Source organism: Pinus tabuliformis, chromosome 9 (genome assembly GCF_031772625.1).
Source record: "Pinus tabuliformis cultivar Carrire ecotype Pingquan chromosome 9, CPIR1, whole genome shotgun sequence".
NCBI lineage: Eukaryota > Viridiplantae > Streptophyta > Pinopsida > Pinales > Pinaceae > Pinus > Pinus tabuliformis.
The window spans coordinates 583,780,656-583,806,495 of record NC_142307.1 but is presented as its reverse complement, the minus strand read 5'-3'; the positions used below and the strand labels follow the sequence as shown (position 1 = coordinate 583,806,495).

The 25,840-nt window shown below is 36.2% G+C and overlaps 1 protein-coding gene across 1 annotated transcript; it reads left to right on the top strand.

The window, feature by feature from the left end:
• The first annotated feature begins 19,793 nt into the window (after positions 1-19,793).
• Positions 19,794-21,489, top strand: LOC149149900 (protein DMR6-LIKE OXYGENASE 1-like). The gene is made up of 4 exons (XM_089441339.1): positions 19,794-20,074; positions 20,240-20,487; positions 20,600-20,924; positions 21,070-21,489. The coding sequence occupies exons 1-4, from the start codon at positions 19,826-19,828 to the stop codon at positions 21,310-21,312; spliced, it is 1,065 nt and encodes a 354-aa protein (XP_089297465.1). The 5' UTR covers positions 19,794-19,825; the 3' UTR covers positions 21,313-21,489.
• Positions 21,490-25,840: the final 4,351 nt, after the last annotated feature.

Genomic DNA, 25,840 nt, shown 5'->3' with positions numbered 1-25,840 from the left:
ATCTTCTTTATCCACAACCACCTGGTTATACCCAAAAAACCCATCCAGCATTGACATCCTGAATGATCTTGTTACCTTCTGCAGCACATGATCCATTTTAGGTAACGAATAGTTATCTTTCAAGGAAGTCCTATTGAGATTTCTAAAGTCTACACATAGCCTTATCTCTCTATGCTTCTTCCTTCCAGGCACTAAATTGGCCACCCAGTAAGAGTACCTGAGTGGAACTATAATCTTGGCATCAAGAAACTTTTTGACTTCTTTCTCGATCAATGGTAAAAGAAGAGGGTTTATCTGCCTGAGCTTCTGCTTAAATGGTTTAATCCCCTCTTTCAAGGGAATCTTGTGCTGAATAATACTTACATCATATGTTTTAAGATCCTCATAGGACCAAGATAAAACATCAACATAGTCCTTGAAAAGTTTAATATATCTCTCCTTATAATTAGGTGGAGCTCCATTGAATAATTTGACTAACCTAGGCTCCTCCTAGGTTCTAATATTGTAATCTTGAATCTGCTCATCCTATGGAATTTTCTGTGAACTAACAGCTAGATCATTGGAGTTAAAAAGTCTTTCAAGAGGGACAAGTCCCCTTGGCATAGTATTATCTTTCAATTGAATAATCTTTTGATCAACTTTAGAATTTTGCAAACCACTTACCTCTGCACCTTCTATTGCTTCATCTTCATCTTGATCAATCTTTGTGCCCTAAAAATCTTCAATCATAGTCAAGAATTCCTTAATCTGCTGATCATCTTCAAAAATCTGCCAGTGATTTATATTATCAGGAATAGAAGGCCTGTGCCTCATTTCAACCTCATATCTTAGCTTCAGATTAATAAGAGGCCTAAAAGTACTAGCAGCCATAGCCAAAGAATCTGCTAATCTGTTTCCATCTCTTGGAATAAACTGAATGTTGAAAGTTTCAAAGAAGTTCTCAACCAAATCTCACACCTTGTTTCTGTATGCCCTAAGACTAGGGTGTTTTGTATGACAGCGGTTCTTTATTTGCTTTATAATTAGCTTTGAATCTCCAAAGACATAAATTGACTTGACTCCCATTTGTTTTGCTGTTTGCAGAGCAATGATCAAGGACTCATATTCTGCCACATCGTTTCTTACTTCGAACTCCAATTTAAAAGAAAAAGGGAACATATTACGTCTAAGTGCAATTATAAGGAAACCAGCACCTATTCCTTCCTTAAAATAGGCTCCATCAAAGAATCACTTCCACACCCCTTTGGTTTGTAGCTCTGTATTTACACTAGTTGAAGCAAGCTGCCTCTGGTTATCTTCAGCCAATTCTGCATTATCATGCAGCACGAAGCAAGAAAAATCATCTTTCTCTTGACTATATACAGGTGAATTACTTGCCACGTTTTTTGTGATTGTTTTTACAAATCTGGTTTCTCTATACAACCACGTTTCTTCTCCACCAGTTTCTTCTCCACCAAAAATTGGTATAACATCATATGTAAAATCTAGTTTCAAAACACCACCCAATTTCGCTCCCATGACCTAGATAACAACATTCCAAACCTAGTAGGGATATCTGCTACCACTACATCCATTACCAAGCTTCTAGCTGGGATCTGGGCTAGTGAAACCACCATATCTTTAATGATCCTCAGACACTTGAATTTATTTGAATCAAAAGAATACAAGTCTCTGTAAGGTTTAGTAACTTGTAAGTTTAGTTGTTTCATCACTGATAGTGGCATAAGGTTATGTGAATCTCCTAAATCAAACATACAATTGTGTAAGAGGAAATCATGAATCAATAGAGAAATGTAGAAAGGAGGGGTTGAAGAATCCACCTCCTCCACATGTGGACCAAAAACCACTACTCGTTTATCTTCTTACAGATTCACAGTGTCATTTACATTCACATTCTCTCTTATATTGATAAACTCAACAATCTCTTTATGATAAACTAGTGTTTTGACCAACTCTGTGAGGGGCACTTGAATTCTTATTTTCTCTAATTCTTTAGTTAGACTAAACACATGACCCTATTTAGTATTCCTTTCATTTTCATCTTCACCTCTCTTCATGACTAAAATCTCTTGTGGAATGGAAACAATTTTTTCTAAAGGAAATTTTTCGCTTTTGTCTTAGGAAGACTCACCTTGAAGCATTTGTGTCTCGCTACTTGTATTCTGCTGCTGCTTTCCTTTATTCAATTGTTTTAAAAGTTGTGGTTCTTGTGGAGTCGCCTTCTATAAGGGAGCTGGAACTTGCTGCTCACCTTCATCTTCTTGACTTCTAGACCTTTTCCTTGATCTCAAGTCATATTTCTTATGTAGTTCTGCCTACATAAAATCAGAAAACTGCTTCCAATACTCATCAATTTCATTCTCATCCTAAATGGAATTTGTTTCAGCATATTCATATTATTCTCCCTTAACACCTAGTTCATCTTCGTCTACTACATACAATGTGGAAATCTGATAATCATGGTCCCTGAAATGCTCTGGTATTTGATCAGGATTTGCTTCTATATACAGTGGTGCTTGAATCTGATATTGATATTTTCTCTCCTTTTGAAAAATTTGCAGAGGTTGTCTTCTATATTGAGGATTAAAATTTTTGTTCTGTTGTGCTTGCCTCTGAGAATTCTTACTCTCCAACTCTAATTTAATCAATTTATTCGACAAAGTTTTAATTACATTACTCATATCCTCTAATGTTTGACTTTCAGAGGACTCTACTTTAGCATTTCCCTTATCTTGGATAGGTTGTGTCTCTAGTGTTTTACCTGCAGCCACTAGATTTGCTTCTATCTCCAATGCATTAGTTTGGATCTTCTCAAGGGTTGTAGATCTTCTCTCCCTCAATGTAAATCCAAAATTTGACTCAAAAACCCCTGCAAAATTTATTTTTGCACCAGCAGGAGGAGGCTTAATCACCATTGGAAGACTTTTGTACAATTTATTAAACCTTCTGATGAATTCAACAACACTTTCATCAGATTTCTTCTTGATAGCATTAAACTCTGTGAGTGAATACCCATGGTCTCTTTTCTCTCCCCATCTCTGGGTGAACAGGCGCTCCATCTCTTCCCATGTTGTAATAGAGTTATTAGGAAGCCCTTTAAACCATTTTCTTGCTTCTCCATCCAAGGATTGGACAAAAAGTCTTAGAACAACATCTAGGTGTTCAACATTTAGGTTTTCTACGAAATTACAAAATACTGATATATGATTCTCTGTTGTTTGTTCATCCTCCCCTGTGAAACGAGGAAGAATCTTCAAGTATTCTTGTGGCATTTGATTCAACTGTTGTGGCAATTGAATAGGTGCATACCTATTCATAAAAAATGCAAGTGCTGCCATATTTGCTCCTGAGTTTGTTGAACCTTGATTACCAGCAGATGTGGAACCTGACTAAGGAGTAAATGGAGTGTGCAGAGGTGGTAATGTAGTTATAGGTTCACGCTAAATAAATATAGCACATACTGAAAAAGAATCAGACTCTAAAGACTGTTCTTGACAATTGGGTTCTTGAAATGAATTGGATGTAAATGGTGACTCTTGGTCAATAAAAGATGAATGTGAAAGATGTGATGAACTGTTGCCTGTTGCAGACAATGTAGGACTTGCTCTAAGTGGAGTTTTAGGCCTTCCAACCCTCTTGGAAACTAGCCTCCCAAGATCTGAAAGGGCTTGAACTTTCTGCTGTGAGGTATCTGACCTTGTATGGGGTCTCTTCGGAGCCAAAGTTATTATTGTTTGTTCAATATAGACAAATATTTCATCCTCACTGAACAACCAGAGGAAAATATTAAAAGCCCAGGGAAAAGTATCCTTGTCTTCTCTCCCCGGCAACGACGCCAATTAATGTTGTCCCTTAAGAAACCAATTTCCTGGCTGTGTAGAAATTGTGCTTAAGACATTAATGTTTATAATTTTTGTCACTTAATTGTATGTTGTATTCTAAAATGAAGGACCTAAAAGACTTGGTTTTTTTAACCCTTAATACTTAGCTGACATGAAAATCTCAGAATGCCATTTGATTGCTGAATATAAAGGATGAATGAAGAAAGCTTGAAGAAGTCAAAGACAATATGTTGTTTATCAGAATCTACTATCTGTGACACTTGGAGAAGTTAAAGATAATATGTTTTCTTACACAGAAACTACTATATGTAACTTAGAAGAATTGTAGAGGTAGGAACTTCAAGTATAGGAGCACTCTTTTAAGGGATTTTAACTTCATTTATATAAGAAAATAAAGACCTGCATCTTCATTACCATACTTAAAGGAAGAAAACATATGATGACACATAACAAAGAAGTCACAAAATCACACCCAACAATGTGTGGAAAACTTCTTATTCTTTCATTAATCAACAGTGTTATCAAGAATACCGTGGCCTAGTCTCTAGGTTCTCCAAGGTTCGAACCCTTTCTCTGTAAATTTTCCTCTTTTTATACATTAAGAGACAGTTGGTAATCACCAAAACTGTCAAACTGCTTAACTATCTACTAACTATCTAAAGTAAAAATCACTACAAAATATTACATTAGAGGGTAAAAGACACCTCATTCTCAAGAAAATAAAATAACAAGAAGTAACCAAATTTAGAATGGTTGTTCGCTATTCAGATCTGTGACTTGGCTGTTGATGATGTTCTGATAATGGTTAAACTGTTTTACCACAACAAACTACATTTTGACAATACTCCTTGCGTGGACTTGGGCCCACTTATGTATCAGGAGTGTTCCGATTTGAGGAAACACAAAGAAACACGACCAATTACCGTTGCCTTTGGAATTTTAGCCGTTCGTCTCTAACTTTGGTTATTTTACTAAAACAACAATATCGGTTGATTTATGCGAAATATGGCAAATCACGGAGCTGAAAAGGATTTAGACTCTGGTTCATAAACTTATCATGTCTGCCTGAGTTGTGCGTGATCACCATCCGATCACCCAATCAATGGATGGTCTGATCCTTCAGAATTCAATGAAACTTTAAACCTGTTGAACAAAACCTTATTGTGTCTATGTTTTCAACAACCCTTTGACTCACACACAGACCCGATAAGAAATAAAACTGCTAGTTAAAGATTTATCGAGTCTGATTTTAAAAATAAAACCCGATTACTTTTTGACGCGATATCCGTCGGATCTCATCCCTTTTGATTGACGACTGTGATTGATCTGGACTTCAACAGATTAAACTACATTTCATAGACCATCGTGTTCGATTTCGAAAATAAACTTCGTCCTAGTTACCCACGCAATTGCCGTCGGATCTGTTGCCTTACAAGTGAACAGATCAGATCTTCTTGCGGGTTTCTCACATTCAAAAGCCGTCAATAAAAGAAAATAAGTTATTTCTTTCAAATTTCTTCTTTTCCCCTTATTTCACTACAACATAATATTTGATTTTTTTCATTTTTGTAATAAAACTGAAAGTAAAATTAAAAGGAAAATGGATGCTACAACACCTTTGATTTTCATGTGCAAATGTACTGATGTATATATAGATTTTGACAGCTGATATGTTTATTGTGTTTATGTTCCTATTATGTTTTTTTTTTTATGCACATTTACCCTGAAGGTTGTTACATCCTTTCAGGTATATCTACCTAGTACAATTATTTTATGGATGTAGCGGTCACTGATCTCTGGGACCACAAACCACATAGAAAAAAAAAATGATATCCATTACAAGAGGATGTTGGGTAGGGGGATTATGTCGTCATCTAAGTGGACAAGGACCTAGCATTTTATGTATCTTGTGTAGACTCACGATCCACCCCTTGGGTTTCTCCCATGTCAAAGTAGTTTATATGGAGTCTTAGCCTAAAGTTTTCCCATAAATTTCTTAAGAAATATAGAGGTACCTCCCTATTATTATAAGGAGGTTTATCAAATACCATGAATCGCCTATCCATCCAATTGTATTGAAATGGTTGGTATGTGCACGAGTCCATACAAATGTGTTTTTCCTTTACTCGTAAACATTTGTCATTCCTTGGGTAAGTCAAAACCAACAAAAACTCTTGTTTAGCAATGTTAATGTCTCTAATTTGGTCTTTATTAAGACTAGTTCTATAGCGCTCATACATCCTAGGTGTGTAATAAGATATATTGGTTAACTATCACTATCCATTGGAAATGGATGATACAATTGAATTTAATGAACTTGCAAGAGACAATTTTGAGGGATCTCTTGTGTTTTGCAGATCCTGTATTGGTACCCTCAAAGTAGAAAAGGATAAATCCATTTCATCAATGGGAATTATTTGTTCTTGGTTGGGTTTTGGTTATTCTATGTTGTGGTTTGACCATCGTGTGAAAATTCCTACACTGAAGGAACCCCTACTGCAGCAAATCTGAATCTACTTCACCTACTTGATTTTTAAATTACATTCATCAAGTTATTCTTTTGAATACTGAAGCAAATTACTTCTACAACCTACACTAATTAAATATTTGATCTCATGAAACAAAAAACAAAGCAAAGAATAAGATACATAAGACACACTTATTTTTGGACACAATAGTCCCTATAAAATCCCAATGCGGGAAAATTGGTGCCACAGCTCTGAGGTTTTATTATTATGCAAGAGAAAAATCTGAATACAAATCTAGGATTCTCATCTAGAAATCCTTTATAGAGAAAATACTGGCGGAAAATGTGATTGAGTTTTACCTCACTTCACCCCGCAGAATTTCGGCAGATCCGGCACAAGACTGGCTAACCTCGACTACTTATGCACTGGCCCTGCTTAGGCCCTGCGTCAGCTCCTCTGCCCCCTGCGTCAGCTATCCCGTCTATTCTAGAAATTCGTGGCAGTTCCAGTTGTTTCCCGCAGTTCCAGCTTCTACGTGACAAGCAACTTTTTCCTCTGCAGAGTCCTTTTTGGCTCTACGTCAAGACTCAGTGGGCCCAGACTAGCCCAACGACAACTCTCCCAGCTACTACACCACCTCTCTGTAAGCTATCTCCACCTCTCTGTCAGTATTCTCCGGAAAGTCCTTCTCCTAGATTCTCATTGCCCCTCTGCTGCAGAATGATCACCTAGTTTGACTTTCTCAGCTTCCTAGCCCCGGAAATTGAACTCTAGATCAATTCGTTCTCTCTGTGTGTGTTTCCAAATGAATTGATCTGTCTTCTAGATCATTCTCACCCATATTTTGATTAATACCCATTAATATTTTAATTTCCCTAAGTTTAGACTTAGGAACTCCATTAAAAATATTAATTATTTTAATAAAATATAATCCGAGTGGAATTTCACCAAACGGGTTTTGGGTTCTTTAGAACTCATGTGCCTTAGCCTCTCCACCAATTTTTAAGGCTAGAACACTTCCGATGCTACCAAAAACTAACACTCCCTCTTAGCGAGGAAAGTGCTCTAACAACAATATCCACATGCATGCTGCTCTATTTCAAAAGCACCTCCTTTTTGCACTGTTGCTGCCACTAACATTGTGTTGATGTTACTATTGTACTGTTGTCCATGACACTACCACTTCCACCGTTGCATCTGTACTACAAATGTTGCATCTGCTATGCTGCTAGCACTGCCACTTCTAACACCGCATCCATACTGCAACTCGGTTGTTGACAGAAGCAACTAAAAAACATCCAAAATTAGCTAAACTTAACTGTGTTCAACATAATACCATGGATGTTGGAATCTGACTGCTCTAGTCTCTGACCCTCTAAACCTTCTATGCTATTGCTAGCTTTTGCACTATGCCAACTGCACTATTGCCAACCTTGCCCTATGTTGATCAGTTCCTGGTCTCAGGCTACTACATCTATCCTCCAAATAATCCACTGTATCATCTGACACTAATTCCATCTCGCTACTGCTGAATTTTGGGCTCCCTTAGCAAGGAATTGATCCAAGAGGTGGACTCCTCAAGGATCCTACCCACATGTAGTCCTCCCGATTACAGCTCAATATCGCCCCATCTCCCTCCTAGAGATGCAAGGGCACTCATGGCAAACTCATATTCATCAATCATTATTGAAGCGGCCTTAAAATCATGTTTCTCATCCTTATCCTTTTTCTTCAAAGGACACTGGGATGCATAATGGACCATCTCACCACAATTGAAACATTTCTCCTTTCAAATGTCCTTCTTTCGCTTCATCTTATGTTGTCACTTCAATGCTAGAGCTGTTTTTTCATCCTCCTCCTTTGTCTTTGTTCCACTCGCATTGTTTCCATTGAGGTTGACCTTTATTAGGTCCCTCCTTAACTCCTCATATTGAAGAGCTGCCTACATCTCCTCCCATGACGGTAGTTTTTCCCTACCTAATATGCTTTGGACAAAAATTTTCCATTCATATGAGACTCCTTTCAGGGCTATCCTCACCATCGCGGTTGGCTGAGAAGTGGACCCCACTACCAAGCTGGTCTCTAGTGTCCTGAAGACATTGAAGATAGATGTTCACCCCTTCTCCTTTCTGCATCAAAGTCCGCTGCAAATTTTTCTCTAAATACATCTTCTGTTGTTTGGAAGAGCCTTCATACAGAGAAGACAAGGCTTCCCACATATCTCGGGCTGTATCCTTGCCCTGCAAGTGTCAAACCACGTGATCGGGAACTCCATCGAGAATGTGCCTCTTTTCCTTCCCCTGCTCGGCCTTGTATTTCTTCCTTTGATTGTTGTCAACAGGAGCAACCACAATACTCTTGACGTAGGCCTCAAGATCATATTCCTCTAGAACAGTTAAGATTTTGGTCTTCCATATGACATATTTGGAGGCTCCGTCCAACCTGTCCTGATATTTGAGCCCATGCGATGCCATCTCACCCAATTGTCGAACTAACTCCTCCAGTCACTCCTTAGCACTTCTCACTTGCTCAGCAAGTGAGAAATTCAAACTTTCTGGCAGAAAGTTCTCTGAGGAGAAAAATCTCCTTCTACGTGTCTTCGTTCTTTTCTAGAGGATTTGTGCCCCAGTAGAAACTGCTCCCTTCAAGCACTGTATTGAGGCTCTGCATCACACCCTCTACCTCTTAAAACTCACGAACTAGAAATCATACTTCTCTGTCGTCTCACTCAGAGCAAGCAAAGGTCCCAAGGTCAAGAAAGAACCCTTTAATCGCAGTTCAAGAGTCCACCTCCCATTCAACCAAGGGACGACAGACAGGATTGCGAGAATCTTGAGGAAGCATAATATTTCCTTGGCCTTTAGACCCCTCAACACCATTAGAAGTTCCCTTAAGTCGATTAAAGACCATGTAAACCCTATGGATATGAAAGGTGTTTATGTCATCCCTTGTTCCTGTGGAACCTCATACATCGGTGAAATTGGTCGTTTTGTTATCCAAAGGATCAAGGAACACGTTGCTGATATCAAGCACGGGAGGACCAAATCTTCAGCTTTAGCCGAACATGCAGAGAATACCAATCATCATATATGCATTGAGGAGGCTAGGGTTATCGCTAAGATTCCTCATTTCCACCATCAGAAGTTTAGGGAAGCCATTGAAATTGAGAGGTCTTCTAGTAATATTAATAGGGACGATGACTGGAAAATTAGCTGATGTTGGATTCCCGCCCTCTCTTCTTAGTTTTCTCCTTTGTCAAGGGTTTTTTTTTTTAATAATATTTAATTATCAATAATATTTATCATTTTCAACATTATTTTATTTATACTAATGTTTTAGATATTAGAATCTTTTTTTTATACAATGGATTGTATTTAGATTTATATATTTAATCTTTATTTTATTGGTTTAATAGTAAATAATATAATTAAGAATATAATTATCAACATTATTTTTATTTATACTAATGTTTTAGTAATATTAGAATCTCTTTTTATTAAATGTTAAACTTTAATTATGCATAGAATATATATATATATATATATATATATATATATATATATATATATATATATATAATCTTTATTATTAGTTTAACCTTTTATTATATAGTTATATATATAAATGAAATAAAAAGAATTAAATATCCCTAAAAACCCTAATCTTTAATCTTTTATATATAGATCATAAAATTTGATTCTTTATATTTAGATTATTAAAGGTTATATATAACGTTTAGCAGAAACACAAAGAAACCTGACTAATTACCGTTGCCTTTGGAATTTTAGTTTTTCGTCTCTAACTTTGGTTATTTTACTAAAACAAAAATATCGGTTGATTTACGCGAAATATGGCAAATCACGGAAGTGAAAAGGATTTAGACTCTGGTTCATAAACTTATCACGTCTGCCTAAGCTCTGTGCGATCACTGTCCGATAACCCAGTCAATGGATGGTCCGATCCTTCAGAATTCAACGAAACTTTAAACCTGTTGAAGAAAACCTTATCGTGTTCGTTTTTCAACAACCCTTTGACTCCCACACGGACCCGATAAGAAATAAAACTGCTAGTTAAAGATTTATCGGGTTCGATTTTAAAAATAAAACCTGATTACTTTTCGACGTGATATCCATTGGATCTCATCCCTTTCAATTGACGACTGCGATTGATCCAGACTTCAACATATTAAACTGCATATCATACACCATCGCATCCGATTTTGAAAATAAACTTCGTTCTAGTTACCCACATGATTGTCATTGGATCTATTGCCTTGCAAGCAAATGGATCAAATCTTCTCGCTGGTTTCTCACATTCAAAAGCCGTCAATAAAATAAAATAAGTTATTTCTTTCAAATTTTCGCTTTTTCCCTTATTTCGCTACAACATAATATTTGATTTTTTTCATTTTTCTAATAAAACTGAAAGTAAAATTAAAAGGAAAATGGATGCTACAACACCTTTGATTTTCATGTGCAAATGTACTAATCTATATATGGATTTTGATGGCTGATATGTTTATTGTATTTATGTTCCTATTATGTTTTTTTTTTTATGCACATTTACCCCAGAGGTTGTTACATCCTTTCAGGTATATCTACCTAGTACAATTATTTTATGGATCTAACGGTCACCGATCTTTGGGGACCAAAAACCACATAGAAAAAAAAAATTGATTTCCATTACAAGAGGATGTTGGGTAGGGGGATTATGCCTTTGTCTAAGTGGACAAGGACCTAGTGTTAGGTTTCACCTAGAATTTTATGTATCTTGTGTAGACTCACGATCCACCCCTTGGGTTTCTCCCATGTCAAAGTAGTTTATATGGAGTCCTAGCCTGAACTTTTCCCATAACTTTCTTAAGAAATATAGAGGTACCTCCCTATTATTATAAGGAGGTTTATCAAATACCATGAATCTCCTATCCATCCAATTTTATTGAAATGGTTGGTATGTGCACCAATCCATACAAATGTGTTTTCCGTTTACTCGTAAACATTTTTCATTCCTTGGGTAAGTGAAAACCAACAAAAACTCTTGTTTAGCAATGTTAATGTCTCAAATTTGGTTTGTATTAAGACTAGTTCTATAGTGCTCATACATCCTAGGTCTGTAATAAGAAATATTGGTTAACTAGCACTATCCATTGGAAATGGATGATACAATTGAATTTAATGAACTTGCAAGAGACAATTTTGAGGGATCTCTTGTTTTTGCAAATCATCGTGTTACTGCATCTACTTCATCAAAGCAACCTCAGATCTCATGAAATAGAGGATAAATCCACTTCATCAATGGGAATTATTTGTTCTTGGTTGGGTTTTGGTTATTCTAAGTTGTGGTTTGACCATCGTGTGAAAATTCCTACATTGAAGGAACCCCTACTGCGGAAAATCTGAATCTACTTCACCTACTTGATTTTTAAATTACATTCATCAAGTTATTCTTTTGAATACTAAAGCAAATTACTTCCGCAACCTCCACTAATTAAATATTTGATCTCATGAAATAGAAAACAGAGCAAATAATAAGATACATAAGACACACTCATTTTAAGACACAATAGTCCCCATAAAAACCCAATGTTGAAGATCGGTGCCACAGTTCTGAGGGTTTATTATTATGCAAGAGAAATATCTAAATACAAATCTAGGATGCTCATCAAGAAATCCTTTACAGAGAAAATACTGGCGGAAAATATGATTGAGTTTCACCTCACTTCACCCTGCAAAATTTCGGCTGATCCGGCACAAGAATGGCTAACCTCGACTACTTATGTGCCGACCCTGCATAGGCCATGCGTTAGCTCCTCTACCCTTTGCGTCAACTACCCCGTCTATTCTGGAAATTCCTAGCAGTTCCGGTTGTTTCCCGCAGTTCCGGCTTCTACGTGACAGGCAACTTTTCCCTCTGCATAGTCCTTTTTGGCTCTGCGTCAAGACTCAGTGTGCCCAGACTAGCCCAACATCAACTCTCCCGGCTACTACACCGCCTCTCTGTAAGCTCTCTCCACCTCTTTGTCAGTATTCTCTGGAAAGTCCTTCTCCTGGATTCTCACTGCCCCTCTGCTGCAAAATGATCACCTAGTTTGAATTTCTCAGCTTCCTAGCCCCAGAAATCGAACTCTAGATCAATTCATTCTCTCTGTGTGTGTTTCCAAATGAAACCCAAGCCTCCATCTTATACTTTTCCAGTTGAGACTTCAACGACTGAGATTAAGCCTCTAATCAATGGCTAGGATTAACACATGACTTGATCTGTCTTCTAGATCATTCTCACCCATATTTTGATTATTACCCATTAATGTTTTAATTTCCCTAAGTTTAGACTTAGGAACTCCATTAAAAATATTAATTATTTTAATAAAATATAATCTGAGTGGAATTTCACCAAATGGATTTTGGGTTCTTTAGAACTCATGTGCCATAGCCTCTCCACCAATTTTCAAGGCTAGAGCACTTCTGATGCTACCAAAAACTAACACTCCCTCTTAGCGAGGAAAGTGCTCTAGCAACAATATCCACGTGCATGCTGCTCTATTTCAAAAGCACCTCCTTTTTCGCACTGTTGCTACCACCAACATTGTGTTGATGTTACTATTGCACTGTTGTCCATGACACTGCCACTTCCATTGTTGGATCTGTACTACAAATGTTACATCTGCTATGCTGCTAGCACTGCCACTGCAAACACTACATCCATACTGCAACTCAGTTGTTGACAGAAGCAACTAAAAAACATCCAAAATTAGCTAAACTTAACTGTGTTCAACATAATACCATGGATGTTGGAATCTGACTGCTCTAGTCTCTGACCCTTTGAATCTTCTACGCTATTGCTGACTTTTGCACTATGCCAACTGCACTACTGCCAACCTTGCTCTATGTTGATCAGCTCCTGGTCTCGGGCTACTACATCTATCCTCCAAATAATCCACTGCATCATCTGACACTAATTCCATCTCGCTACTGTTGAATTTTGGGCTCCCTTAGCAAGGAATTGATCCAAGAGGTGGACTCCTCAAGGATCCTGCCCACATGTAGTCCTCCCGATTACAGCTCAATATCGCCCCATCTCCCTCTTGGAGATGTGACAGCACTCATGGAAAACTCATCTTCATCAATATTTATTGAAGTGGCCTTAGGATCATGTTTCTCATCCTTATCCTTTTTCTTCAAAGGACACTAGGATGCATAATGGACCATCTCACCACAATTGAAACATTTCACCTTCGAAATGTCCTTCTTTCACTTCGACTTATGCTGTCCCTTCAACGCTAGAGCTGTGTTTTCCTCCTCCTCCTTTGTCTTTGTTCCACTCCCATTGTTGCCATTGAAGTTGACCTTTACTAGGTCCCTCCTTAACTCCTCCTATTGAAGAGCTACCTACATCTCCTCCCATGATGGTAGTTTTTCCCTGCCTAATATGCTTTGGACGAAAAATATCCATTCATCTGAGACTCCATTCAGGGCTATCCTCACCATCGCGGTTGGCTGAGGAGTGGACCTGCAGCAAGCTGGTCTCTAGTGTCCTGAAGACATTGAAGATAGACATTCACCCTTTCTCCTTTCTACATCAAAGTCCATAGAAACGTTTGCTCTAAATACATCTTCCATTGTTCGGAAGATCCTTCATATAGAGAAGACAAGGCTTCCCTCATATATCACGTTGTATCTTTGCCTTGCAAGCGTGAGACCACGTGATCGGGAACTCCATCGAGAATGAGCCTCTTTTCCTTCCCCTGCTCAGCCTTGTGCTTCTTCCTTTGATTTTTTTCAATAGGAACAACCACAGTACCCTTGATGTAGGCCTCAAGATCATATTCGTCCATAACAGTTAAGATTCTGGTCTTCCATATGACATAATTGGAGGCTCTGTCCAACCTGTCCTGATCTTTGAGCCCATGCGATGCCATCTCACCCAATTGTCGAGCTGACTCCTCTAGTCACTCCTTAGCACTGCTAACTTGCTCAGCAAGTGAGAAATTCAAACTTTCTCATGAAAAGTTCTTCGAGGAGAAAAATCTCCTTCTACGTGTCTTCGTTCTTTTCTAGAGGATTTATGCCCTGGCAGAAACTGCGCCCTTCAAGCATTACGTTGAGGCTCTGCATCACTCCCTCTACCTCTACAAACTCACGAACTAGAAATCATACATCTCTTTCATCTCACTCAGAGAGAGATTTCCTCGGATCTGCTTCTTGACAAGGACTGCGCAATCCCTTCAAGGGGATTTGAATTTCTTCCAAGTACAGCTTTCGGCCTCACTGCTCAGCACTGGATCTTCTCTTCCTGTTTCAAAATCAATGCTCTGATACCATGTGAAAATTCCTCCACTGAAGGAACCCCTACTGTAGCAAATCTGAATCTACTTCACCTACTTGATTTTTAAATTACATTCATCAAGTTATTATTTTGAATACTGAATCAGATTACTTCTACAACCTACACTAATTAAATATTTGATCTCATGAAACAAAAAATAGAGCAAAGAACAAGACACATAGGTCACACTTATTTTTGGACACAATAGTCCCCGAAAAAACCCAATGCGAGAAAATTGGTGCAATAGTTCTGAGGGTTTAATATTATGTAGGAGAAATATTTGAATACAAATCTAGGATGCTCATATAGAAATCCTTTACAAAGAAAATACTAGAGGAAAACCTGAGTGAGTTTTACCTCACTTCACCTGGTAGAATTCCCATTAATCTGGCACAAGACTGCCTAATGCAGGTTACTTTTGTGTTGGCCCTGCATAGGGCTTGCGTCAGCTCCTCTGCCCTTTGTGTGAGCTATCCCTATTGTTCGGGGAGTTCCCGATAGTTCCGACTGTTTTCGGCAGTTCCAGCTTCTGCGTGACAAGGAACTTTTCCCTGTGCACAGTCCCTTCTGGTTCTACGTTAAGTCAATGTGGGCCCAACCTGGCCTGACATCAACTCTCTCGGCTACTGTGCTACCCCTCTACAAGCTCTCTCCGCCTCTCTATCAGTATTCTCCGGAAAGTCCTTCTCCCGGATTCTCACTGCCCCTGTACTGCAGAATGATCACCTAGTTCAATTTGTTCTCTCTGTGTGTGTTTCGAAATGAACCCCAAACCTCCAACTTATACTTTTCCTCTTGAGACTTCAATGACCAAGATTAAGTCTTTAATCAACAGCTAACATTAAAACATGAGTTGATCCGCCTTCTAGATCATTCTTACCCATATTTTGATTAATACTTATTAATATTTTAATTTCCATAAGTTTAGACTTAGGAACTCCATTAAAAATATTAATTATTTTAATAAAATATATCCAGGTGGAATTTATCCAAATGATTTCTGGGTTATTTATAACTCATGTACCTTAGCCTCTCCACCATTTTTCAACTCTATAACGCTTACGATGCTACCAAAAACTAATACATCACGGGTTTGGGTTCTCACAAGGTTTGGTGGTAACCAAGTTTTCTACAATTCGATATGGTGATTTTGTTTAAGGTGTGATTTAAGATTTTTCTCAATTTTAGACTAAAATTTTAGGAAACGAAAAAAGAAAAAAATCCATTAGACTTCTTATTTAGAACACAAGGAAGATGTATGTCATTGATTGGAAAATAGTTGTAGACAAAGGATGAATAATTTTTCCCAATAACCCTTAAAAACATATATTGTGATCCCAAAATCACAAAAAATAGGGTTTTGGGCACATAAAAACTAGTTGCACAAGAATTTGTGTGTGATACTAAGAGCACATGCACTTTCTTAGGAAGGTCTGCATATTCCTAGAAACATATGCACATTCTTTTGAAGGTGTTCATATTTTTAAGAGCGTGTGCACATTCTTAGGATTGCGCATTTGCTCGTGATCCATGCTAACCTGATGGCCTAGTTGGTATCTTGGTTCACATCTTAGGGCTTGCTAAACTTGGATGCCTACGAATGCATGCATGCTCCTAGGATAACACATGTGCGTCAGTGGGTGTGCATTTGTGATGGCCTGATTGCCACTTTTGAGGGCATCATCTTCATGTGAGCACCTTATTTAATTTCAAATTTTTGGGGGGCCTACTATTTCCATGCTCAAATGTTGAGAATTTAATGGTTTTGTGGTTTAAGAACTGTTTGTTACCAGTAAAGAATTCTGCCCCACAATACCACTTTCTTACTTCATTGTATATACCCTTTATAAATCTTTGGCATAAATTATACTAGCCACCTAAGTCCTTGGTGCTTGAAGAAGTTGTTGTGTTGAAATATTTGCTTTCATTAGTGGTGGAGCAAGAACAAAAGACATGGACTAGGTTAATAGGATATGCATATTCCAAGTAGCATTGTATTGTGAGAAAGTTGTAATAAGACCTTCAAATTATTATCATATATATATATTGCAAAGTTAATTGATGATTATGCATATAATCCATGCTCACTGTAACTACTTTTATCCTCATATATTCTAAAATTAAACATTATATATCGCATAGGTTAAAGATGAACTAATAACCATCAACAAACAAATAATTGTAATGTATAAAGAATTTTTCGGAGGAATCACGTTCAAGATTTTGGTCGATGCGTTTTGAACCAGCGAGTGTCATCTTTCGCCTGACTGATCCCAACACGGCCAAATTAGTTGAGATCTCCCTCACTTCTACTTTTTTCTGTTTTGAAGGTGAGTTCTATGAACAAACCTGTGGGGTTACCATGGGTTCCGCCCTATCCCCTATCATCGCTAACCTGTTCATGGAAGGTTTTGAATCCAAGGCTTTATCCTCTGCTTTATTTAAACCCAAGCTTTGGAAAAGATTCGATGGCAGCACAGGCCTAAGAAATTAGACCTATTTTTCCAGCATCTCAATAATTAGTCTAGCTCCATCCAGTTTACGATGGAGAGTGAGGTCAACGGTTTCCTTCCTTTTCTTGATGTCCTCATTTCTAGGAAAGTTGATGGATCTTTTTCCCATGAGGTATATCGAAAAAAGACTCATACTGAGCAGTATCTTCATGCCAATACTCACAATTTTCTTACTCAGAAGATAGGTGTCCTCAACACGTTAGCCACTCGGGCTCTTAGAATTTCTGATGAAGACCACTTTTCTAAAGAAAAATCCCATCTCCTTAATGTTTTTGTCCAAAATGGCTATAGTAGGCAGCAGGGTGTCAAAGCTTTCCTCAAAGCAAGCAAAGGTCCCAAGGTCAAGAAAGAACCCTTTAATTGCAGTTCAAGAGTCCACCTCCCATTCATCCAAGGGACGACAGACAGGATTGCGAGAATCTTGAGAAAGCATAATATTTCCTCGACCTTTAGACCCCTCAACACCCTTAGAAGTTCCCTTAAGTCGATTAAAGACCATGTAAACCCTATGGATATGAAAGGTGTTTATGTCATCCCTTGTTCCTGTGGAACCTCATACATCGGTGAAACTAGTCGTTCTGTTAACCAGAGGATCAAGGAACACGTTGCTGATATCAATCACGGGAGGACCAAATCTTCAGCGTTAGCCGAACATGCAAAGAATACCAATCATCATATATGCATTGAGGAGGCTAGGGTTATTGCTAAGATTCCTCATTTCCACCATCGGAAGTTTAGGGAAGCCATTGAAATTGAGAGGTCTTCTAGTAATATTAATAGGGACGACGACTAGAAAATTAGCCGATGTTGGATTCCCGCCCTCTCTTCTTAGTTTTCTCCTTCTTTGTCAAGGGTTTTTTTTGAATAATATTTAATTATCAATAATATTTATCATTTTCAGCATTATTTTATTTATACTAATGTTTTAGATATTAGAATCTCTTTTTTATACAACGGAATGTATTTAGATTTATATATTTAATCTTTATTTTATTGGTTTAATAGTAAATAATATAATTAAGAATATAATTATCAACATTATTTTTATTTATACTAATGTTTTAGTAATATTAGAATGTCTTTTTATTAAATGTTAAACTTTAATTTTATATATATATATATATATATATATAATCTTTATTATTAGTTTAACCTTTGATTATATAGTTATATATATAAATGAAATAAAAAGAATCAAATATCTCTAAAAACCCTCATCTTTAATCTTTTATATATAAATCATTAAATTTGATTCCTTATATTTAGATTATTAAAGGTTATATATATCGTTTTAAATAACTATATTATAAATTTATATATTGATATTAATTTATATAATTTATTAATAGATTATAATCAGATATATTACAATAAAATTTAAAAGCATAAACCTATAAAAATTAAATTAAAAATCATATGATTGTTGTTACACTTTTCCAGGCCTTTATCAAAAACCAATGTCGAGGAAGTTCAACGAAATTTGAAAAGCGTGCCTCGCATCCGGACGTCAGGCGCTCTAAATTCAATCCATCCTATCAAAATATTGTGAGATTTTCAAATCAAAAAAACAATCCGATCGTCAGATTTAATAACTATAGTATAATTTATATATATAATATATAATTGATCGGACAAATAACAAACTTGCCGTTCAGGTCTGCATGGACTTTAACAAATAGGTTTCCTCGTTCTTGAATGTGTTTATAACTCCGTCGTCAGGCGCTCTAAATTCAATCGATCTTACCAAACTTGCTGTTCAGGTCATGGACTTTAACAAATAGGTTTCCTCGTTCTTGAATGTGTTTATAACTTTATATAATAGAATGTGTTTATAACTCTAACAAATACGAATGTGTTTATAATTCACGGACCACCTCTTCCGTCGTCAGCGCTCTAAATTCAATCCATCTCTTCCACAAGAAGGAAAACTATCCATTTGGATTGGGTCGTCAACGGTGGCGCAGAAGGATTGCTGGATTGTTATCTAATATTACCAGAAAAGTAATATTGATGTACTCTACAAATAGGTTTCCTCGTTCTTGAATGTGTTTATAACTATAAATTCAATCCATCTCCATTTGGATCCGGTACATATAAATAAAAAAATCAAATCGAAACTAAGTGAGATGAACGATGAAGTCACTGAACGAAGAAACTAAGTGAGATGAACGACAATAACTCAAATCTAAGTGTTTTTCTCTTCTTCCTCAATAGAATCCATCTTATCAAAATATTGTCAGATCTTCAAATAATAATAAAAAAATCCGATTAGACTACTAGACCATCAAATTTCAAAAACGTGACTCGCATCCCGACAAAAATCCGTCTCCAATTTCAATCCGTCTTATCCAATTATATATAATATATAATTGATCGGACAAATAACAAACTTGCTGTTCACGTCTGCATGGACTTTAACAAATAGGTTTCAATCCATCTCCATTTGGACCCGGTACTTGGTCGTCAAACGGTGGCGCAGAAGGAATGTGTTTATAACAGAATATTTTGATTTACATTTATTGGAGATTTAATAGAATATAGCGTATTAACAAATCTATAAAATTATATGTACATTTAATTGATGTGCTCTGTACCTGGTCGTCAAACGGTGGCGGAGAAGGATTATCTAAACTCTATAAATTCCCAAGTTTAACATCCGTATGACACACATTGGAGCAAGATGTCTTCTACAATGGATGCGCAGACCCAACAGCTGAGTAGTGCCATTCAGAAGCTCATATCCAATGGAACAAACAACCTGGAGGTGCAGGAAAGATATATCCTGCCTCCCCATGAACGCCTACAGAAGTCCGACATCTCTTTCTCTGAGAGCATCCCTGTGATAGACCTAAAAGACCTGGATGGCCCTAACAGAGCAACAGTAGTCCATCAAATCCGACTTGCATGCGAAGAGGATGGTTTCTTCCAGGTGCACACCTCATTTTCTACCTCCCCTCAGATACTTAAACTTTTGGTTGAATTTCTGTCACACTTGCAGACTATTGAGTCTATACATCTCTGTTGGTATGCTTGTATTAATATAGTGACTGTGTCAAGTTTCATATCTGATTGACTAATTTTTTATTGATATCAGATAGTGAACCATGGCGTGCCAAACAATGTCATGGAAAGCATGATGGGCATAGCCAAAGAGTTCTTCGAAATGCCCATCGAAGACCGAGCATGCCTCTACTCAGAGGACATGAAGCAGCTAGCCCGGGTTTCTACCAGCTTCAATCTTAACAAAGACAAGGTTCTCAACTGGTTGGACTATCTCACTCACCCTTGTCATCCTCTAGAAGAAGTCATCGGCTCTTGGCCTGAAAAACCAGCAGCCTACAGGTAATCAGCAAACCTTTATCTGTTATAAAATATCTAAGACAGAACACTAGAAAAGATTCATCTTAACCCACCATGGAAAAGTTTAGCTGTTTTGACTTGAGTTTTGTTACAGAGAAATTGCGGGCAAGTACTCTGGTGAGCTGAGAGCACTGATATTAAGGTTGCTGGCTGCAATTTCAGAAGCTCTGGGGCTAGATTCCAATTACTTGAATAAAATTCTTGGAAAACATAGCCATATGATGAGTATAAATTATTATCCTCCATGCCCAAACCCAGATCTTACTATTGGTGCAGCAAGCCATTCAGATGCAAGTGCCATCACTGTGTTAATGCAAAGCGATAATGTCAGTGGCCTGCAAGTATTCAGAAATGGAAAGTGGGTTTCTGTAGAACCCATAGCTGACGCGTTTGTGGTCAATTTGGGAGATCAGCTGCAGGTGAGAAAGAATGCGCAGATCTATAAAGTTAAGTTATTTTTTCTCTCTGTGCAAGAATTTGATACTAATCATTCAATTTATGTTGTGCGTGATTTAATACTACTAATCATTCAATTTATGTTGTGCGTGATTTGAATTGTATTAGGTTGTGAGCAATGGGAAATTTAAGAGCGTGGATCATCGAGTAATAACGAATAAGCAGAGTGCACGCATATCAATTCCCACTTTTTATTCTCCTGGACACGATGCTTTTATTGCTCCTGCAACTAGCATGGTGGATGAACATCAGCCGGCTGTGTATAGAGGATACAAGTTTGAAGAGTTTGAAGGAGCTTTCTGGAACCAGGAATTAAAGGGAAAGAGTATACTGGATCGTTTCAAGATCTAATGAAAGATCTATTGAACACTCATTTATGTTGGTCTTTCATGTAGGCATCAAGAATTTGAATTCAATGAACCAAATAAATAATATATGTAATGTATGCATTGAATTAATAATTTAGGATTTATTAAGAAATGTATAAGTAATTGAGTTTCAAGATCTATACTGGATCGTTTCAAGATCTATTGAACACTCATTTATGTTGGTCTTTCATGTAGGCATCAAGAATTTGAATTCAATGAACCAATAAATAATATATGTATCTATTGAACACTCATTTATGTTGGTCTTTCATGTAGGCATCAAGAATTTGAATTCAATGAACCAAATAAATAATATATGTATTGAATTAATAATTTTGGATTTATTAAGAAATGTATAAGTAATTGAGTTTTTCAAAATATTTTTTTAATAATAATAAAGCTTTAAATAAAAGGTTTAAGGTTTATAATGTATTTTTATTTTCTATTAAAAATAATTTATTTAATTTTTAGTTTATATGGGTTTTGAATAGATGGTGATCAAATGTAATATATCTACCCAAACTCATGTAATTACATAATATTATTATTTAACTTGTTGAAATCTTGAATCAAGAAGTAGTTATGGAACGACTTGTAACTACCATTGTCGGTTCCAAGAAAATGATTGGAGTAATGTGAGCAAGTTAAATGGTTTTCTTTCCTTCTAGTGGATGGGGGAAAAATAATTTGAGAAACATATAGTCACAACACTTGAGGTTTGGTACTTGGACTCATTTTATAAGCTCAACAGAAAGGCCCGAATTGTAGTAACAGCATGCTGCTCTATACTCTTGTAGTTTTCATTGCTAAATACCTGCATGATAACTTTGTTATGATACTTCCTTGGAAACAAATGCATAATAACTTTGTACATAAATCATAGAGAAACTATGTTGGGTTCTTGAAAATAACTATGTGAAAAGAACACATATGAATAAGCATAGAAACTATGGTTATATGCATGAAAATAGAACTATTGTGTTAGATATCTTAAGGAGAAACATGTATTTGTGTGCAGAACATAATAAGTATTATGGAAAGTAAAACAAGTAGTTACTTGGAATAAATGTACTAGCTTTCCTTGTATTATGGAAATTAAAACAAGTAGTTAATTGGAATAAATGTACTAGCTTTCCTTTCTTAAATACATATATCCGCTTGCAAGAATTAATGACTAACACATTAGTTCTCGTTTAGAACAATCCATGTCAGTCTTTGTGCATACAATAGATTTTATAAATAGCTCTATCTTGGGAAAGATGCTTTTTGAAAATGGGATTACGTTTGCATGCATGATAATAATGTCTATCATGTTAGGTTACCCTTAGAACGAAACATCTACTTTATTGGAAAGATTACTTAATTACATGCACAAAGAAGAAGCTAAGGGGCTAGCTCTCTTCAAATAAGTTTTTATCTAATTACATGCATTAAAAACAAACATAAGTTTCTAGTATCATTTAAGTGAAATGGATGGGTACAGTGGTTTCCTTTAGATATGAACGTGTGCTAGTGCGAGTATGATCATAGTAATGGGGTAATTATTTTGACATGCTTAATAATTATTTGTTATACATGCTCAATGTTGTTAGAAGAAGCATGTTGTTATATTATATTTACATATCATGTATGCGCACATGAATAGATGTTAAAAGATCGCTTTTAAATAATGATTACTAATTGATTAATACTTTATCTAATCATGTTACCAAAGATTATTGAAGACAACAATGACAGGAAAGGATGGTGATTTGTGCAAAAGACAAATTATGTTTAACATTGTGGCAGATAAAGAACTAATGGTCCATGCTCATGAGTACGAGTTGCGGAATGGTACACTGATGGAGCAATCATGCCACAAGGATGTAGAGAGTGGTGATATGTAGGCAAATAGTTTCATGACAATTGTAATAGATTTTAGCTAGGTATGTGGTATTTTAATGATATTTTATTGTAATATTTTATAACAATGGATAAAGGACGGAATCCCTTATAAGCCATTAAGTGAGGGGTGAACACCCTCACGAGCGTTTAATAATAAAATTAAATTTTTGCTGGTTTTCACCCTACGGGGTTTCGAGGGTATATCGGTGTTCAATGATGTGATTGATTATTGTGTCAGTTTGATGATGTTGATTCCTTGATGATGTCGATTCCTTATTTGATGTGATAATCATAATGTCAAGTATGTGATTAATTAATTTGGTTAAGGGAATCATGAAATGGATGCAAGTTTCATCAGACAATTTATGTTAATATACTACAACAGTGGTTGTTAATGGTTATGCAACTTATTGTCTTCTATTGAAAGTTACTTTATGTACTAATGAAAATTCTATCTAATGGTTAATGAGGAATTTGGAATAATGATTTGGATAATTACATATGGGTAATTCGTATAAAAAAAATTCTAGCTCCCTGCATGTTCATGTGAGGTTACCGAGGTATGTTACAAGTGGTTTCAGAGCTAAAGGTTGAAGCACTAACGAATTTGGGAATTTTTAAGTAGAAAGCAAATCGAGGTATGCTACTAGTGAGCATCAACTCACGTATGAGTCTAACAACCTACATATTAATATATGCAATAGGCTACTTTTGACATGATATGTGTGATTCATGTTTATAACTGCAAGGAGTAGTAAGTAATAAAGTTTGCTACAAAACTATGTTCATGACATTTGAATCCCGATGAGGATAAAAGATAATAAAACATTTGTCACACTTATGAACAATCTTGAACACTCACTAAGGAAAGTGACAATTAAATACCAACTTTTGCAAATATGGAAATATTAATGATACATTTAATGAACATGAAAGTTACATGCTCTACTTTTAATGAGTGAATGCATGAATGTAAATATGGGGAACATCCTTGAATAGGACAATAGAGTGTTTTAAAAGGACATTGGAAGAACCCCTTTAGATATTGAAAATAAACAATGAATCAAGTAGTGAGACTTGTAATAACTAATTGTTGATTAAGTTTTGTCATCGCTGCATTAATATGGTTGGTAGTTGTGATTGGTTAGTGTTTCACGACCAACTAATAAAACTTATATGCATGAATTCAATTTGATTTAAGCTTATTACAATTCGTAAACAAGTGATTATTGTAGTTACTTCATGTATCGACCTGTTAATAACACTGTGGAAATTGGAAATGATTCAGAAAAATTGGAAATGATTCAAAATGTGAATACTTGTTAAATAATATATATTTATGACTAACATTGTTGATGGGATTAAGTAGTGGTAGCTTAATGTCCAAGTGAATACTTGTTAAATAATGCATATTTATCACTAATGTTGCTGATGGGATTAAGTAGTGGCTGCTTAATGGCCACAAGAAAACCTGTCAAGGTAAAATCACATTACAACCATAAATTAGAAAGTATAATGTTATAAGATATGCATGATTGTGTTACTTGGAAAATCAGAATGCATACAACATGTATGTTAGTTATGTTTCCTATCAATCTAGATATTGTGGAACCATGTTGAGGGTTAAGTGTAAATGCATGTTTATTTTGTTATGATAATGTTCATATGGTTCATTATGTAAATTGTTATGGGAAAGAGTGCTAAAGAGAGAAATTTAACATGCCAGACAATTATGAAAGCCCAGAAGGCCTTAGGTTGATGGTGGTTACGTGTCAATAGGGGTTGATGGCACTTTCCTGCCTAATTTCCTCTCGCTAGAGATAAATGATCTCAGTAAGGGAAAAGAGTTGGCCAAGCTAGTGAAGAGCATAAAAATCCTGACGAAAATATGTTGATTTGGAGCCTATTGGAGGAGGCCCAAAAGTCATCATAGATGGGACATTGTCAGAGGAATAGGCAGGACGCTGCCAAGAGGAATCCGATGTTGGACCTTATGTGGTCATTGAAATTATTGAGCTGGTTGGACAATGGAATTCTGTACTAGACCTGGTATGGTCTCGATCAAGGAACTGTCTAGATGTGAAAATGACTCGTTATGGTTGTGGAAACCAGTTCCCATGGGTTGGGAGGAGAATTCTTTAGCCTATTGCAGTTCTCATAGCTAAACAAATTAACTAATCAGCTATCTGTTATGTTAAAACAAATTTGATATATAAATGTGTAAATATTTTATGTACATTTTGACCTAAAATGAGCCTAGTGCTCAGAAAGGAATTATTGGAAGTGTAAGTTTTTCTTGTTAATAATATTTTCAATGTCTTAGCAGGGCCTAGTACAGTATGAACTTGGTGCATTTATTAGTTATTTCGATGATCAGAGAGCGTTAGCTGCTCTATGGGTACTTTTAGAAGTACTATGTGGATGTCTTTAGTGGGAGCTAAGACAACATGCACGTGTTGGAGTGCTTTATTAGTTTGATGATTATAGTGTTAGTGCTCTCTAAGTACTTGTAAAAGTACTGTGATTTCAATATCATCTGTCATTGCATAATTGATTGATAGTTAAAAGTATTTCATTTGATTAAAAATTTTGTGACTAATGTGATTGAATTTGTTAGTCATACATTA